Source organism: Balaenoptera physalus (assembly GCF_965194825.1).
Source record: "Balaenoptera physalus genome assembly, chromosome: 20".
Classification (NCBI taxonomy): domain Eukaryota; kingdom Metazoa; phylum Chordata; class Mammalia; order Artiodactyla; family Balaenopteridae; genus Balaenoptera; species Balaenoptera physalus.
In genome coordinates this window covers 13815007-13833679 of record NC_138901.1, presented here as the reverse complement: position 1 = coordinate 13833679, position 18673 = coordinate 13815007, and the positions used below count along the sequence as shown (strand labels likewise).

General features: G+C 44.9%; 1 protein-coding gene across 5 annotated transcripts in view; it reads right to left on the bottom strand.

Moving 5' to 3' along the window:
• Positions 1-18673, bottom strand: part of PITPNC1 (phosphatidylinositol transfer protein cytoplasmic 1) — a 268187-nt gene that overhangs the window by 13024 nt on the left and 236490 nt on the right. For all 5 annotated transcript variants that reach the window (XM_082442153.1, XM_082442152.1, XM_082442150.1 and 2 more), the window contains 2 exons: positions 7463-7618; positions 4599-4662 (listed from right to left, as the gene is read on the bottom strand). In XM_082442153.1, coding sequence (XP_082298279.1) covers positions 4599-4662; positions 7463-7618 — 220 coding nt within the window. The remainder of the gene's footprint in view (positions 1-4598; positions 4663-7462; positions 7619-18673) is intronic.

The following is an 18673-nucleotide window of genomic DNA, read 5'->3' as shown; positions in this document are numbered from 1 at the left end:
ACCGTTAGTATGTTCTCCCACCTATCCAAAACTGGATTATTATCACTCTTTATAAAACTTCGGCTATCAGATGGGCAAATGTCATATCTTCTTGTTGTTCTCATTACGTTTCTTGTGATTAGTAGTGAGGTTATTGGTCATTTGCATTTCTTCTTCCATGGTTTACCTATTCATGTTCTTTACCTTTTTTTCTACTGAGTTGTTGGATTTTTGATTTATATACTGTAGATATTAGTCCTCTGTTGGCTACATATGTTGCAGATAGCTTCTGTTAGTCTTTCAACTTTGTTTCTGGTGGCAATTTTCTTTCAATCATTTTATTAAAGAAGGCAGGTTTATTTCACTGGAAGTGGAGGCAAGACTGTATATTTGAAAAGCCTTTAGGATAGAAGTCATTTATACCTACAGAGAAACTGCAAATGACATGGAGCAAAATGTCTGCAAGCAGGGATTTTCCTTCATTGTACTGCACAGCTGCAGCAGTGACAATTTTAATAAAGCGCCATATACCCTAATTCAGTGACCTGTCCAATGGCACATTATATTTTATTTCCTTCTACAAATGTTTTCTCTCCATTTCCAGGCTCCTCAGCCTACACAGAAGTAAATTTTTTTTTTTTTTTTTTTTTTTTCTCTAAGTCAAAATGGAAGTCTTAAACAAGTGGTTGGTCAGAGGAAGCTCCAGCAATCATGAATTAGGTTTGATACACCTTTGACTCCAGGAGAATGGTGGCCATGCTTTGGGAAGTGCTTTTTTTTTTAAAACTCTTTAAAATGGTTATAAATTCAATAGATGCTTGTTATAAACAGTTTACTTTTTTTTTTAAAATAGTTTACTTTTTTGTAGTGAAAGTAGCCAATCCTCAAGGCTTGGTGCATACCCTTTCCATGTAATTCAGACCACTAAGATCTAGAATTGTAATCTATAGTTGTGATTTTTTCCCCACAGTTCTTAATTTGGGGAGGTGGAGGAGGGCGCATCACAGTTCCCTTTGAAAATGTGATGGAGAGCAATGGGTTCTCTCCCCAGAAAAATGAAGGTAAGCACACACACACAAAATGTTGCATAAGGGCCACAGCACTCAAGTTCATGTTTCAGGAAACCTGAGGCCGTTGGAAAATGCTGGCTTGGTGAACTCAGTCAGCTAATGCTGGTCCCTGAGCTGGCTTCTTTCTCCACCTTGAGCTTGCTTCTCTCGTTGTTAGGCTGCTCTGAGGACTCCAGAATGATTTCTACGTCACTTTCATGAGGGAGTTTCATCTATACTAGCCAGAGCTACCCCCTCTACTTTTTTAGAAGGGTCAGGATTCATGAGGTTCCACTCAATCACAACCTCCCTTGGGAAACCCTCTGTGTTCCTCTCTCAAAATACTGTCAGATTTGTGAAGCAAAACCATGCTTTGGTGAAGCTGGGCTGCCTATTTTTATCCACCTCCCCTTTCACCCCATCTTCTGAAATGTGCAGTTGTTTCTTCTGATTAGTGTTGCAGTCATGCAGGAGACACCCAAGGCTCATGGATAAAGACCAATCAAGCCTTTGAAAGACAAACTCAATTCCTCCAGCAGTGGAAATGGTTATACTTTACAATGTACAAGAGCAGAATAAAATCTGTTTTGGGAAATAGTTATGTGACAGTCAAATGCTGAAATTCAGAAAAGATACAAAAGTAATCCTTGGGCAAGAAATGATCACCATCATCTACGGTGTCTTTTTTTTTTACTCTTAATTAAGCACTGGAGATGGTGAGTCTAATCAGGGAGAAGGAGATCATCCAAGGCTGCCAGTGGATAAGGGTGTCCAGTTTGGGCACTGCAGGAACACACAGCCCAGGAGGTCAATGGAGCTAAAATTCAGCCCTAAGCCGACAGCACCTGCTGAACCTGCCCAGAAGGGGCGCCTTTTTTCTAATGCTTACAAGGCATCAGAGTTTAGCAGTTGGCCCTGAAGACATCTACCATTCTCTAGTATAATTAAATTTGGATTGAATTAATTAAACTGTCCCTTCAATCTAATCTGATTTAAAGTCATTCTTAAAATTTTAGTGAGCGTCGGATTCATCTGGAGGGCTTGTTAAAACACAAAATTGCTGGGCTGTACCCCTTGAGTATCTGATTCAGTAGGTTGGGGTGGGGTCTGAGAATCTGAACTTGTAACAAGTACCCCAAGGATGCTGATGTGGCAGGCCCACTTGCAGAATAAGTGCCATAAGCTATAGGAAAGGATTTCTTTACTTTGAACCTTTTCCATGTTTACTATGAGAGCCTCACGGAGCCTGTAGAGACCAAAGAAAAATAAGCAACTTCAGGTACCCAAAACTGAAGGTCTGTTCTGGTGGGCCGTGACACAGCCATTTACCTGAAAGGCCCGCAGTCTGCAGCATTACCTTGAATAAGGGTCTGTGGGCAGGGCTATTTTCATTTATTTGACTGAGTGTCTGCATCTGTGTAATGAAGGAGCTACTGTTCTCCTGGCAAGCAGCTCAGCTGGGGGCAATGATGCCAGTAATTTACATGAAATTGATGGGGTGGCTCTCAGACCCCTTGCTGAGTGAAAAGGCTGCTTGTTTTGGTTGAGGCTAGGATTGTATATATAGTGGGTGGATGCCTTCTCTGGGGAGTACAAGGTGCCCTGACCATCTATATCTGCTAAACCACACGCTTTTTTTCCTGCACTCAGATACAGAAAGGGCTTTTTGTCAGTAGACTCCCTGAGTTAATTCCTGTCTCCACCTTACCCATCTTAAGTAGATGTTCTCATCTTAAAGGTCTTGCTTTGATGCATTATTCTAGCTTTGGGCCCCTGTAATAGTCTGAGTTTTGTTTTTTTTTTTTTGGACTAAAAGTCTTTAAGTCTCTTCGTTGCTGCAGGCTCGGGTGAGATGGAAAAGAATCGGCCCCCATCCTCTGCACTCCAGCTGTTCCCTTACTAGACTCCCGCCCACATTTTCTTTTTCTATATCTTGCCTCTACTCAAATTCTCTTTTCTGACCAACAGGCTTGCAGTGTTTTGTCCTCTTAATCGGGGCGTGGCCACCCTTTTTGATGCTGCCTTTTCCCAAAAGTCCTCTGAGGCATCCTGGCACTCAGGAGAAATCTACTGAAGTGCCCTGTCTCTTGGTCTTCACTGTGGCAGAGTTTTGGCCCTTCAGGCCTCTGTTCCCTTGCCAAACTTCTCACCAGTTTTGAGCCTCTTATTTGAATAACCTTTTGAAATTCCTTTAGTGTCGGCAGCAAGGATGCCGGGAGCGTGGAGGAGTGCAAGTTGGGGGAGACCAGCAGTTCTTAACCTTTGGGGTGTCTGTACTCCTCCTAAGAATCTGAGAAAAGTTCTCCAGAAAAAAACAACCAAAAAGATTTGTTTAACGATCTGGGGAAGTAATCACAGGAGACTCTCCCTCCCCCTGTCTCTCCGTAGACAACCACACATAGGTGTTCAGGAGGTGTGACAACGTGGCTGCCTGTGAGCGGCGTCCTGGGGGTATGTGTGATAAGAGAGAGCAAATGATGATCTTTCCAAAGAGTCTCTTCCAGAGGTCTGCATTTGAGCAAACCCAGGAAGATGCAAAGATGCATTTGCTTTTCGGAAGATGTGGATCTGGGAAAATTGTGCAAAAAAAAAAAAAAAAAAAAAAAAAGCACTCCCATAGCCTACAGAGCCCTCTCTTTTAAAATGTGGTCAGAAACAGCTAACAACATTAATAACAATCACTGTCTTTGCCCATTCAGTCCAATGTAACTTTTCACTTCAAATTTGATACCTTCTGCTAAGAGGAGGGAAAGGATTGGTGGAACAATGACAGAAAGGCACCAAAATGCAATCTAGGTTATGCTGAGAACAAATTCAATGTGACTTAGGAAAAGGCCAAGGAGAAGGGCATTTCATTAGGCAATCAGATACGACCCAAGTCACCAACTGGGTGTGTTTGTTTCTTTTTATAGTCAAGGACACTAGCCTCCGATGACTGATTCTGGGAATGTCAAGGATTCACATGGACAAAATGATAGCACTGGGGATATGGGAAGGGTCATCCATCCATCATGGGATGAAACAAACCTTGTTTCTTTCCATTTACTGGAAATATACAGAACTTGTTTAATTCTTCCCAAAGCATTAAAAAAAAAGCCAGAACAATAGTCTCAATTAGAAATAAGGGGGTACCAATGCCTTTGTCCTTGAATTTTTACAGAGTCCTTATGTTTTTGGTGAGGGAGTGTTTCCAACAGTCTCTAAATCAAAGGACTGCTTTCACTTGATATGATGCTTCAGACTGATCTTGAAGTTTGGGATAAATTAGGATGGGTTTGAAGCCCATCCAACAGAGAATTATGGAGCCCTGCATTATCAAGTATGCAAGCATCAAACATACTGAGGCCCTATTTAGTCAATAACTAAGTGTTGTGGTTATTTTAGACCAAACTTCTATCATGACATTCTTCTTCATTATGTCCCATGGACAGTGCTGTTTCCAATACAGGAAGCAATAGCCCTGCCTTTGTTGTTGTCTTTCTAGGTAGCAGCTGAAGCCAGATGGACTGAAAGCCCAAGCCAACATGTTATGAAGTTGTCCTATGAGTGATTTTGGGGAAGTTGACTTACCATACCACTCATCAACCCATGCAAAAGCCTGTCTATGTCCAATCAGAAGAATATCTCGGACCACCTAAAAAAGCAAAAGAAGGATGTTTGACAGAATACCAGGTTTGATTAAAACTATCTGGAAAAGGGATGGTTCCCAATTCTTGGAATCCTGGCAATTACAAATTTCTCCATCCCTCTGTCCATATGTGATGACAATTAGGGGCTGACATACTTACTCTCAGCCCTTTCCATGGTGTCCATACACTTGCTGTAAATTAATCTCTTTATCTTATTTGAAAGTTGGGCTGGAGGTTGTTCACACTAATGAAACGACTTGGCAGTCACACAGCAGTGACTGGACTGAATCTCTAGGACTGATCACCTTGAGATTTTTCTCTTCATTTATCTTTACCTAAAACAGGTTCTACTTTTCTTTTGCGGAAGGGTGCGTCACCCTGGTGCCGGGAGGTCATAAATGTTGGAAATCAAGAACATTTGTCCGGGTAGCAAGTCACTTCTAAGCCAAAAGCACTTAAAACTCTCTCTTTTCTAATGAAGTATCCTAAATATTGCTTAATTTTTAAAAAAAATAATTGAAGGTGTGGGATTCAAGAGAAGTAAATATCTTTCTAGGCTTGATTTTCATGTAATAAAAGGGGGGGGGGGAGCAGTTTAGTCAACTATTCTTGAAAGAGATGAAATAAGAGACCTGAACCAGAGTAGAACATAATGGGAATAATGAACTTGACTGGAGACAAAAGGAATGAAATTGTTTCTTATGGTGACACATAACGGCAACAGAAGACTAAGAAAAATAATTCTATAGGGTTTGTGTGTCATACCATTTATGTGCTTTTATTTCATGGTATTCTTTTCTTGTCTTCTGTAAATATGCCTTTTTACATTTCTTAGATACTCAACGCTCTCCCTCCAACATTCCTTTCTTCCTGCCAAACAAATCTAGCAATTGTCAAAAACCTCTTGTAGAAGGTTCAAGCATGTTTCAATAAATGAAGGATTTTAATTCAGTGAATTTGCAGAAACAAGGGAAGCTTTCATAATGAAGTGTTTATTACTCCAGGCCTCTGGATATCTAGTGAGGCTTTTGTAATTCAGAAGGAGGAAACATGTAATGAAAATAAGAAACAACATGAAGCCATACACACTTGAGTGCTGAGTGTGTCAAATTCATGGAAATCAAAAGAACAGCATTGAGGCATCAGTAAATACACCCTATTGCATTAAGCACAACACAGCTGTCTACTGGAAACAAGAATTCAATAATGTGCTAATGGCTTGCTTTCGAATATTTTTTCCCCTTAACTGTGAATAGATTCTTCAAACACAAAGGTGTTCAGAGAAAGGCATCCCTGGCACTTAAAACCCATGCAAATGCTAGCCTCAGATACTCATTAGTGGCTCATGTGCCACAGCAGGTGTGTTTTGGGGGTGTTGATAACACTTCATTATATTTGGAAATGGGCAATAGGAATGCCTATTACTAGAGCGTAATTCTTGCAGGTATTTTAAAGAAATGGATTCTCAAAACTAGAAAAGAAACACAATGAGCCCTGTGGCAATCTAAATATGCTTTGTGAGAAGAGGAGATAATAAAACATACTACGGTAGTGGCCCTAATAAGAGGAGATCATTTGCGGTTTAAAAAAAAAGGTGGGATGTTGTAGGAAGTCAAGAATATATAGCTGGAGCTCGACCCAGAGCTGAGGCTGGAAAATATTTACTCTGAGAGCCCGGACTGTCTTCCTGCTTAATAACTGGGACACAGCAGGAAAACAAGAGGTCCCAGAACTTGATTTCTCTGTGTGCCACTTGGCTCCCACTCCAGGCGGGGCAGAATGGGTTCTGGAGCTCAGCAGATCAGTACACTTCTCTGCTTCAAATTTGCTCAAGGGTCTGCTATTATCAGGAGCCCAAGTTCAATCTCTTTCTTGGACCCAAATTCAAGATTTACACATTTTATTGTCAACTCGCCCCCCCAAGCTCAGTAGATAAATCCATCTAAGTAACAAAAAGCTCAGTGCATTAAGGTTAAATTCCAGTGCCCCCAAAAGAATTTCAGAAAGCTATTCTTTATCAGTTTTTAAGTGGAAAAATAAACAGATATCCAGCCTATCTGGAATGTAGAGACAACTTGGGTAGTATTTATTTTCATGAAAATAGGAGTTACAAAGGGCAATGCTCAACACTGTATTTCCCATTAATTTCCATGAGGATAAGAGTTATGTTAGAAGCCCCTAACAAACTTAAATCATCACCCCAAATGGGTTCCTGCTACAACATCAACATGTTTAGTCAAAGTAGGCATACAATTGAAATCTGTGTTTTGAGGTTGTTAATAATTCTTTGGTAGTAGAATTATTAAAAGGGCAGAAATGCTGGGGTACACCATCTAATGGGACCACTGGGATTTCCTGTTCTGTCTCTTGGGGCAACTTCTACCTCAGGTGTCTACATTTGCAGGATCTTTTGAATGAGAACTATCCTTGGGGGGACTGCACATACAGATAAACCCTGTGCTTCTGTCTGAATCCAAGTACCCAAGGACCAAGTACAAGTACCTCTCTCTGGAACTAGATTAGCCTGATGCCAAAGAGAGAAGTATATTTTGAAAGCCCAACCTCCTGGACATACTCACCCAACAGACATGGAGGTCACAGAATGAGAGATAAAGTGTAAGATATCTATTAGTGGAAGAAAATTAAACAGTAGACAAAATGCATTTTCATGAAAACAGGGTTTTCTAGATGCAGGTACCTCGTGTTGGCTCAGCGCTTATACATCTGTTGGGCATTGGGCACTCCAGCGCACAACAAAGACAGTTATTTTGTCCATAGCCCAGGAACTGCTGTCCATTTACTTACCTTGTGTACAAATTGTTCCACTCTGGTCTGAAGCCCCCAGACCTCGAACTTCACAGTCACCAGCTTGTAGGAACACATGATGGGCTGATGACTCTCTCTCCAGCCTTCCCTTAACTGGCCCCGTCCTGTCTTCTCTGACTTGAAGTGTTTAGGATCCTGGAGAAAAAAAAAAATCAGAGAAATGATAACTTAAAAGTTCAACCATCTTTTTACATGAAATAAGTGAATAAGGGAAGCCAAGTGAAAGAAACCAGTCACCAAAAGCCACAGTGTCTAATTCCATTTATGTAAAATATCCAGAATAGGCAAATCTATGGAAAACGTAGATTAGTGGCCTAAGGCCGGGGGAGGGAGATAGTATGGGGAATGACTGTTATGGGAACGAAGTTATTTTTGAGGTGATGAAAATGCTCTAAAATTAGATTTAAGGTGATGGCTCACAACTCTGTAAATATGCTAAAAACCACTGAGCTGAACACTTTAAATGGATGAACTTTATGGTATGTAAATTAGATGCCAATAAAGCTATGAAAATACATAAATGAAATATAAAAAATGCTATTTACTACTTCAGTAGGGTTTTTCAGGGTGTGCACTGGCTCTGGGTTTGCTGATATTCTTTTTTTTTTTGGCCATACCGTGCTGCTTGCGGGATCCTACTTTCCTGACCAGGGATTGAACCCGTGCCCTCGGCAGTGAAATTGTGGAGTCCTAACCACTGGACTGCCAGGGAATTCCCTGCTGATATTCTTGCATAAAGTAATACTATAATAATCATTATCCTGGGGCTTCCCTGGTGGCGCAGTGGTTGAGAATCCGCCTGCCGATGCAGGGGACACAGGTTCGAGCCCTGGTCCGGGAAGATCCTACGTGCTGCGGAGCAACTAAGCCCGTGCACCACAACTACTGAGCCTGCGCTCTACAGCCCGCGAGCCACAACTACTGAGCCTGCATGCCACAACTACTGAAGCCCACGCGCCGAGAGCCCGTGCTCCGCAACAAGAGAAGCCACTGCAATGAGAAGCCCGCACACCACAACGAAGAGTAGCCCCCGCTCGCTGCAACTAGAGAAAGCCCACGCGCAGCAACAAAGACCCAATGCAGCCAAAAAAAAAAAAATCATTATCCTAAGTGTGTTTACTGAATGCACACTGTGGGCAGGCACAGAACCAGGTATTACATTATGCTTCCCCTCAACCAGGTTTCTTTGCCCTGGGGGTTGTGGGAGGGCACCAGGTGCATGTGTGGTCTGAAAGGTATGGTCTGTGTGTGATTGCAGGGCACTTCCCTCCACTCAGAGAATGGACTCAACTCTACTTGGATGATTTCTGTTCCCTGACTTTCCTCCAGGGTCCTTCCTTACTTGCATCAATGGCAGGAAGACGGTGGGTCTGGGGGTAGACAGGGACCAGAGTGGGACACATATATAATTAATGGAATACAGAATTGACAAAAGGGATTCTGGAAGGGAGTAAGGAAAGAAGGATGCATAATAACTACCCCAAGGAAATAAGTGCTTCTGGGGAGGGAGGGACTTGAGTGTGGGCAGCATTTTTGACTCTTTGGTACCAACTTTGCCAAGCTATATTTTTATCACCTGGACCAACCCAGAAACTGCTACTGAAATTATGTGCATAGGCCTAGAAAGATTATGATAATAACATGAAATATGAAAAAGGCATAAGCATAGAGTTTGGCCCATAGCAAGTGCTCAACTGATGTTGGCCATTATTGTACTTCCCAAGGCAGTCTATGAAGCCTCTGAGCTCAGCCCCTACAGTCCAGGGCAGAGATAGCAATGCCTTTCCAAAGTGCCCTGGAATTGCTGGTAAAAGATGTGATGTTTAAGACCATGGGACTAATTCCTGCCTGACCTGTATTCCTACACCACAAAATGTGCAGTGGCTAAGAATCCACCTGCCAGTGCAGGGGACACGGGTTTGAGCCCTGGTCCAGGAAGATCTCACATGCTGCAGAGCAACTAGGCCCGTGAGCCACAATTACTGAGGCTGCGCTCTTGAGCCTGCTAGCCACAACTACTGAAGCCCGCGTGCCACAACTACTGAAGCCTGCACGCCTAGAACCCGTGCTCCACAACTACTGAGGCTGCGCTCTTGAGCCTGCCAGCCACAACTACTGAAGCCCGCGTGCCACAACTACTGAAGCCTGCACGCCTAGAGCCCGTGCTCCACAACTACTGAGGCTGCGCTCTTGAGCCTGCCAGCCACAACTACTGAAGCCCGCGTGCCACAACTACTGAAGCCTGCACGCCTAGAGCCCGTGCACCACAACTACTGAGGCTGCGCTCTTGAGCCTGCGAGCCACAACTACTGAGGCCCGTGTGCCACAACTACTGAAGCCTGCACGCCTAGAGCCCGTGCTCCACAACGAGAGAAGCCCGCTCACTGCAGCAAAGAGTAGTCCCCGCTCGCCGCAACTAGAGAAAGCCCACGCGCAGCAACGAAGACCCAATGCAGCCAAAAAAAAAAAAAAAAAAAAAGAACAAAGAGAGAAGGCCAGTAAATGAAGAGATATATCACCAGGGAGACTACGGGAGATAATCTCCAAAGATGGCCCCCATCAATTCCCTCCCTCACTGTGCCTATAGGAGGTGGAGGCTACTTCCTCTCCCCATGAATCTAGACTGGTCCGTGACTTGCTTTGACCAAAAGAATGTGGCAGAAGAGACACTGTGTCAGTTCAGGTCTTTAAGAGAATCTGGGAACCAGAAGTCTGCCACAATGTAAAAAATCTAGCTTGATCACCCTGAGACCACCATGCTGTGAGGAAGCCCAAGCCTGCCATGTGGAGGGCCATGTGGAGAGATGCTCCCTCGTTCCAGCTAAGAAGCCAGCACATGAGCGAAAAAGCCGTCTTTGATATTTCAGTCCAAGCATATACCACGAGGAACAGAAGATCCTGCCCAGCTAAGCCCAATTGAGATGGCAGAATCGTGAGAACTAATACACTGTTGTTTTAAGCCACTAAATTCTTGGATGAATTGTTACTCAGCAAGAGATAACAAAACAGGAGCATCAAATGGATTCCAAAACAGATGCAATAACTGGATCTCCAAAGACGAAGAGAAGGAATGCTGCTTTCTTTTTTCCCAGAACTCACCGCAAGTTCATACAATTAGCTACACCCTTGAAAACTATACACAAGGAAATGTACGGCTGCCAAGCAGTTCCTGCAACTTAAAATACAAGAGCTGGAGTTAAACAGGGGAAGCTGGTTTCTTTTCCCACCTGCCCTTCGCCTTTCCCGCAAGAGGCAAGTGACGAGTATGATTATCAGCACACGGACAACTATCTTGAGGCTTAAAAGACACGGCCTCCACGCTGTGGCCGACCAGAATACACACAGGCGAACCCTCGTGAACCTGAGTGGAGGTTATCCTACTCCGGTTAGCAACTGGGTAAATAAAGGACAGTTGCAGGGCCAGCGAGCAGTTGAAAGCAAGAGGGCAAAGCTCCTGGCAACCCAGACATGTAAGAGACAAAGGCCCCAGTCAACAAGGAAGTGTGGCCGTGGCCTGAGCTGCTTCCACTCGTCTCAGGTCCTGTGCACTGGGCCTGAGAGAAGCCTGAACATGGAGCCCCGGGTCGGCTGGCTGCACCCCGCGCTCCCCTCCCCAACGTGAGTCCCTGATTCATGGACTAGCCTCGGCTTGTTCCTTCAGCCAGCCACTGTGGATCTTGAAATGATACCTATTCCAGAATCTTGGTGTAGATTCCAGACATCTCAAGAATAACGTAAGACTCTGTAATATTAAACGTGGAACACCGGCAGATTGCATTTCCAAAGCAATTAAGAGTTGTGGGGCCTCACAGCAAACTTCACTTCTGAATAAGACCTGAAAAGTATTGCCTGCAAAGTGAAAACTATGCAGACACTTAAATTCACGTGTGGCTCCCGATCGAACCACAAAATTATAAAATGATATCAGGCATTCGTGAAACAGAGCTTTGGGAAAAGGCTACATGGGTATGAGAAGTGTGCTGTATTTTCAAGACGCGGAATGGGATTTTAAAACTGGAAGTGGTAATTTGACTTCATACCCTCGGTTTTATGGATAAGGATACTGAGGCCTGAGAGAATGAAATGTTTTGTCCCCAAACCACGGGCACTTGGTAACAGAGCTGGGACAAGAATCCCCGCCTCCCCTAATTCTAGCCCAATGTTCTTTCCAGTACATTTACTTTGAATATTAAACAGCGAAAGGGTGTTTTTGTTATAGCCAGATGCCAAAGAAGCAATTAACAATTGGGCTTTTTATGGCAACAGTGTGTTGATTTTTTGCGAGTCTGGTGTCATATCCACAGCTGCTGATTTCATCTAGTAAATCTCATACGTGGCCTATAATTAGGGATTCACTTTCAGAGAGCTGGAGGGAAGTAAGGGAGAGGGATTTACCAGAGGACTCCTTTAACCAAAACTCAAGATCAGAAACGAACATCCAGCTGAATACCTTTGAATGACAATGAGCAAAATAAATAGATAAACTAATAAAATTTAAAAAATCAAACCACTGGGTCTTATCTGAAGTATTCTGGTCACTGCAAGCTTTCTGCCTTTTCCCCTCCCCCTCTATTTCTCCTCCCCACCTTCCCCCCAAATACTCATTCTTCTGGAAATTACTATCTTCAACTCTCATTCTCTCACTTGAGTTTGTGAACATAAATATCTAAATTGCCCCATTCATACAGCAGTCGATCTTTCTTACAACTTTTTAAATTTTTTTATGTTTTAATATTCTAGTTTGTATTTCTTTCTATAGCTGCTATAGTATTTTTTATCTTTAATTTGGCTGCATTGGGTCTTCGTTGCTGTGCACGGGCTTTCTCTAGTTGCGGCGAGCGGGGGCTACTCTTCATTGCAGTACGCAGGCTTCTCATTGCAGTGGCTTCTCTTGTTGCAGAGCATGGGCTCTAGGCGCGCGGGCTTCAGTAGTTGTGGCACACAGGCTCAGTAGTTGTGGTTCGAGGGCTCTAGAGTGCAGGCTTCAGTAGTTGTGGCGCACGGGCTTAGTTGCTCCGCAGCATGTGGGATCTTCCCGGACCAGGGCTCGAACCCGTGTCTCCTGCATTGGCAGGCGGATTCTTAACCACTGCGCCACCAGGGAAGCCCTGGCCTATTTTAAAAGGACATAAAATTTGACTTTAGTGTGACTGAGAGGTTATGCATCTCCAAACTCTTGCTGGATCCCAACCTGGTGCAATCTGAACACACAGTGAAAGTTCTCTGTAGTGGGTTGGTGACCCCCCAAAACATATGTCCAAGTCCTCATCCCTAGTACCTATGAATGAGATCTTATTTGGGAAAAAAGGTCTTTGCAGATGTAATGAAACTAAGGCTCTAGAGACGAGCTCATCCTAGATTAAGAGGGTGGGCCCTAAATCCAATAACAAGTGTCCTGATAAGGGACAGAAAAGAAGACACAGAAAGGAGGACACGTGAAGTTGGAGGCAGAGGTTGGAGATACGCAACCACAAACCACAGAACTCCTGGAGCCGCCAGAAGCCAGAAGAGGCAAGAAAGGATTCTTCCCTACAGCCTCACAGTCACTAAGAACTTCTGTCCTCCAGAACTGTGAGAGAAACCTCTGGGGGTGAGGAGTATGGTTAAATCCCCAATGCTTCTGATCCAATCGGTCTTGGGTGGGGTCTGTGCATCCAGCATTTCAAAAGCTCCCCAGGTGATCCAAACATACAGCCAAGGTTTAACCACTACCATAAGGTACGAATGTCATCTCTGTGCTCCACACGAGGAGCCTGAAGCTCAGAGGTGATTGCTGACTTATCCACAGCTCTCCAGGCCGCAAGCTCAGGTCAACCTGACTCCCAGACCTGGGCTCCCTGCTCCTAGACCATGTGGATTCTCATCTGAAATTCTGGCACAATCTGTCATCTGTCAGAGGGGGATGGTGTTAATACTCCTCATCTGCAGGATGGTGTTAATACTAATTCCCTTGTGGGACTGTTGCAAGGCTTAAATTGGATAATGTCGGTGAAGTCCCCAGCCCAACACCCAATAGGCGATGCATGTTATACAGGAGATATCCCAGAGCTTTAAGAAGCACATGATACTGAAACATCCTTAAGAGATTTCAATTTCCTCAAATCTCACTTAGCTCCTCAGAAGAAAGGCAGCAGGAATATCTTAAGTGCTGTAGGATTATTTTTACTTTATTGTTATCCTGTGGTTGAGTGTATAGAAAAATAAGTGCCAAAAAATATGGCTGCCCACCATAATGCTGGTGCCCTTGTATCAGTGAGAGGCAGGGTGGGCATTTCCGTTTTCTGGAAGCTGTCACCTGTCAGTGTCCATAAGTATGGTGGTGGGAGAAATCCCAAGAAAAGGGTTTTTGCTTATTGGACTCTCATGACTAGGTTCTGGGCCAAGGACAAGTGATAGTCTTCAATCTTAGAATCAATTCCTTTCCCTCTTTCTCTTATGTTTCAGGAACACTGTTCCAAGTTGACAAAGCAGAGAGCAAAGCAGATTGCCCTACTGTAGGCTGCTCCCTTAAAGGAAGGGATTTTACTGATTTCACCAAGGTTCCGGAACCCCACAGGGGCACACAAAGCAGCTGGTCCATCCAAGCTGGGAGCTTCCCTGGCAGGTGGACACACTGGGCAGCTATCTCCCCATGTCAGGATGGGCCAGCCTTGAAGCCAGACAACTTCGAGCATCTTAGGGGTTATAGAAAAGCTTTCCTCCTGAAGAGTTGAGAACTACACAGAGATAAATGCAATCCTTTCCTTCCAGTAATCGTCCAAGCTAGGGTGGAGCTTGTTTCCCTAACGGGGAACCTAGCTGTATAAGTTTGCTAGAGCTATCATAACAAAGTACCACCCACTTAACACTCACTTTGTGTTAAGCCACCCACAAACTGGGTGGCTTAACAGAAATTTATTGTCTCACGGTTCTGGAGGCTAGAAGTCTGAGATCAAGGTGTCAGTAGGGTAGGTTCCCTCTGGGGGTTGTAGAGGAGAATCTGTTCCATGCCTCTTTGCTAATTCTGGTGGTTTGGTTTGCTGGGAATTCTGGTGTTCCTTGACTTGTAGATGTACACTCTGGTCACATGGCGTCCTCCCGTGTGTCTTCACATCGTCTTCCTTCTGTGCATGTCTGTCTCTGTCTCTAAATTTCCCCCTTTCGTAAGGACACAATCATATTGGATTAGAGCCCACTGAACCTCATTTTCACTTGATTACCTCCGTAAAGACCATATTTCCAAGTAAGGTCACCCTCTCAGGTACTGGGGGTCAGGACTTCAACATATCTTTTTGTGGGGAACCAGGCCAACCTCTAACACCAAGTCAGAGAGGTTTTCACAAGGGAAATCCTCTAGATTACCCTGTAACTCTTCCACAGCTTGTTCACCTACTCGGTCAATGCTCTTGCCTTGAGGGCTCTGCCCAGCAGCTGGCTAGCTGGGAATGCACCAGGCTGCAAGTTCCTCCAGCTGGGGGGCTTCTAAATTCATCCCCAGTGAGAGCTCTGGCTCTGGATCCTATCGATGCTCCCCAGGCTTGGCAGATGGCAACTTGGACCCTTGTCATTAAAGCCCATCTTTATGGAGGGAGCCGTACTGGTGCCAGGGCTTCTCTCCGGGGCCAGATGGACCTCGCTGGTCACACTTCCTTCCGTGCGGGCGCATCTTCTTTAGAAGCCTTCCTCTTTCCTCTCCCCGGGGTCAGTCACACCTTCAAATTTCATCCATCTCGCACTTGGACAAAGCCGAACAAAGGTGACGCTAAGGGCTTTGATTAGTGCAGCCCAGTGAAACTGTGTCCCTGGGTTTGTCAGGATCAGTCTCACACCTGGGAGGTGCCAGGAGAAACCCACAGGAGATCTCAGCCTGGCTGGAGCGCAGCTTGCATCTCAGAGGCAATATTATTAGCCAACGTTCACTGAGATATAAAGTCTCTGTGATTAATTACGCTTTCAGTTTGAACCACAAAGGACTATAGCCAACAGGGGCTTGCCCTGTTAACTGAAATTAGAAGTCTTTGATAAATGTTAAATGAAAAAGGGCTAAGCAGTAACTGGCTAGGAATTGCTATATTATGTAACCATAATGCTCAGCCCTCAAATAGAGATGAACTAACCAATCTGAAAAATATCAGATTTTTTCCTGCATTCAGGAACTGTTCCTGATGACTCCAAGGTGGTATTATCCTCATTCCCCTTCAATGAATGGCCGTTTCAACCAGCTAAAATTTAGCCGCAAATTTGAACCAACATTTCTTTCTTTTTTTTTTTTTTTTTAAAGAATTTCACTTATTTATTTATTTTTGGCTGTGTTGGGTCTTCGTCTCTGTGTGAGGGCTTTCTCTAGTTGCGGCAAGCGGGGGCCACTCTTCATCGCGGTGTGCGGGTCTCTCACTATCGTGGCCTCTCTTGTTGCGGAGCACAGGCTCCAGACGCGCAGGCTCAGTAATTGTGGCTCACGGGCCTAGTTGCTCCGCGGCATGTGGGATCCTCCCAGACCAGGGCTCGAACCTGCGTCCCCTGCATTGGCAGGCAGACTCTCAACCACTGTGCCACCAAGGAAGCCCCTGGACCAACATTTCTTAAACCTGAATCCTAAAAGGGATACACATAAAAATTAAAGTGCTTTCAAAGAAGCTAGTCCCAACAGATCACATATTAAAGGATCCCATTCAGATGAAGCGTCCAGAACAGGGAAATCTATAGAGATAGGAAGATTAGTGATTGCCTAGGGCTGGGGTGGGATTGAGGATAAAAGAATAGGGGGTATGATAGCTACAGCATACAGGGTTTCTGGGACTTCCCTGGTGGCGCAGAGGTTAAGAATCTGCCTGCCAATGCAGGGGACGCGGGTTCGAGCCCTGGTCTGGGAAGATCCCACATGCCTGCGGAGCAACTAAGCCCGTGCACCACAACTACTGAGCCTGTGCTCTAGAGCCCATGAGCCACAACTACTGAGCCCCCTCACCTAGTGCCCGTGCTCCGCAACAAGAGGAGCCTCCGCAGTGAGAAGCCCATGCACCGCAACCCCTCTCTCTGCAACTAGAGAAAGCCCGCGCACAGCAACGAAGACCCAACACAGCCAAAATTAAATAAATAAATAAAAATAAAATTCATACAGGGTTTCTTTACTGGGTTGATGAACATGTTTTAAATTTGACTGTGGTGATGGTTACCCACATCTGTGAATATACTAAAATCCCCTGAATTCTACACTTTAGTGGGTGAACTGTATGGTATGTGAGCTAGGTCTCATAAAGGTGTTAAAAAAAAAAAGCCAACAGCACTAAGGAGCTTTCATCACAGTGCACTTGAGAACTGGCCAGAAACTTTACTTAAAAGGTCACCTGCTATGCATCAGCTTAAAAAAAAAAAAAAAAAATCCCAAATGCAAATTGTAGCCAGAAGCAGCCAATTCTTGCTTTGTTAGCAGTTAATACCTAAAGTGCTATTTTTAAAGCATTTGCTCTTGGCACTAGCGTGTACTGCAAACACAGAGTGATTTGTGTTAGTCCTCTGCAAAGCAACTCTTAAAGGAGCTTGACTCAGAAGGTGTGTCTGACATGTAGAAAGGCAGAGAAAAAGGTGGCTGGGTGGGGGGTGTGTTTTGGTGGGTGTTCTGAGCCCTTCGCGGTTCTAATTCAGGGCCGGGAGAACTCAAAACTCTCTACCTGAAGAAGAGGAAGCATGAGAATGGAAAATTTGAGTACAAACCACAAAACCACTGAACAGTCAGCAGCCTCTAGCCCTGAGGGTGACCACTGGTGATGCCTTTTAGGGGGGAGGGAGGAGACGAAGGCAAAAGAGAACCCTGAGAGAGGTGGTCAGGAGAAAGTGGAGGATGGAAGGAGGGGGAAGTCGCCACACTAGCTAATGTTCATCAAATGCTTCCTGGATACCAGAGCCTGGGTCGAGCACTTCAGATATGCTCTCTTATTTAATGTTTGTGGTATAAGAAATATATTTGAGGTGACTTAGGGTGCAGCCCTTAGATAGCCTCAGGATGGAGCTGGTTCCTGGAAAGATCAAGGGCTTAGACCGCTGACCTCTGGGGAGGGGAGAAGAGGGAGGCTGGCGATTGAAATATACAAATTCTTGACAATGAGATCTGGAGAGCTTCCAGGTTGGTAAACACATCACTGTGCTGGGGCGGGGGGGTGGGGGGTGGGGTGGGGAGGGGTGCAGCGGGCATGCCTGGAGAGGACGTGCAACCTTGTACCTCCTTCCCTCATCCTTTGCCCTGTGCATCTTTTCCTTTTGGCTGTTCCTGAATTGCACTCTTTCTAAAAAACTAGTAAATGTTTGTTAAACATAAGTCAAGTGGTTTCCTGATTTCTGTGAGCCTTCCCAGCAAATTCTCGAACGTGAGGTTGACTTTGTGGGAAGGAGGGTAAAAATAACCATACTAGTTAATGTGGTGGCCCTGGACTTGTGACTAGCATCTGGGAGTGGTCTTGTGGGACTGAGTCCTTGAACTCGTGCTATGTGATGCTAAAGCCAGGTAGTGTCAGAACTGAAATGAATTGTTGACACTGGGTTGGTATCAGAGAATTGGAGAATTTGTGGGTTTCAGGGCAAACACCCCAGAATTCTCCTGACTACAAACCTCTAAAGTAGTACATTATTATCTTCATTTTGTATAATGTCCAAAGGAACGCCCCCATCCTATTCCCAGACTCACTCTCCACAGCTCCACCTGAGCCCTTGCCATGGGCTCCTTCCACAAGCCTCCTCCTTCAGAAATCTCCAGATGGGCAGCAGGCATCAATCTATCTCTATGTTCCCCTACAAACTTCTGGGGCCACTTTGCAGCCTTGACCCAGTCTCCCTGGATGGCAGAGCTGCGTGTGGACCTGCAGGTTCCCAGCTCAGCAAATAGTCAGCTTTTATTTATTTATTTTTCTTTTGCAGATGCTCCAATTTCTGTAATTAATTCTCTTGTAATTCTCCCGTCACATGGCTTTGGGGTTAGGCAAGAAGTGTACCCCCAATGACTCTGAGAACTCCCCTCCCCCATCGTCAAATACAGACTAGGAATGGAGGGGAGATGGATGATGGGTGCCATGGCGAAAGGGCCAGCTGGGCCGTCTGGGCCAGCCCTGGGGAGAACCTGGCCTCAGTGATGAGCGGCTGACCGGGGAATGTGCAGTTGTAACTCCTCTTTGTCCCCAGCTTTGGGCCTGGTTCCCAATTCCAGAGCAACAAGAGGCG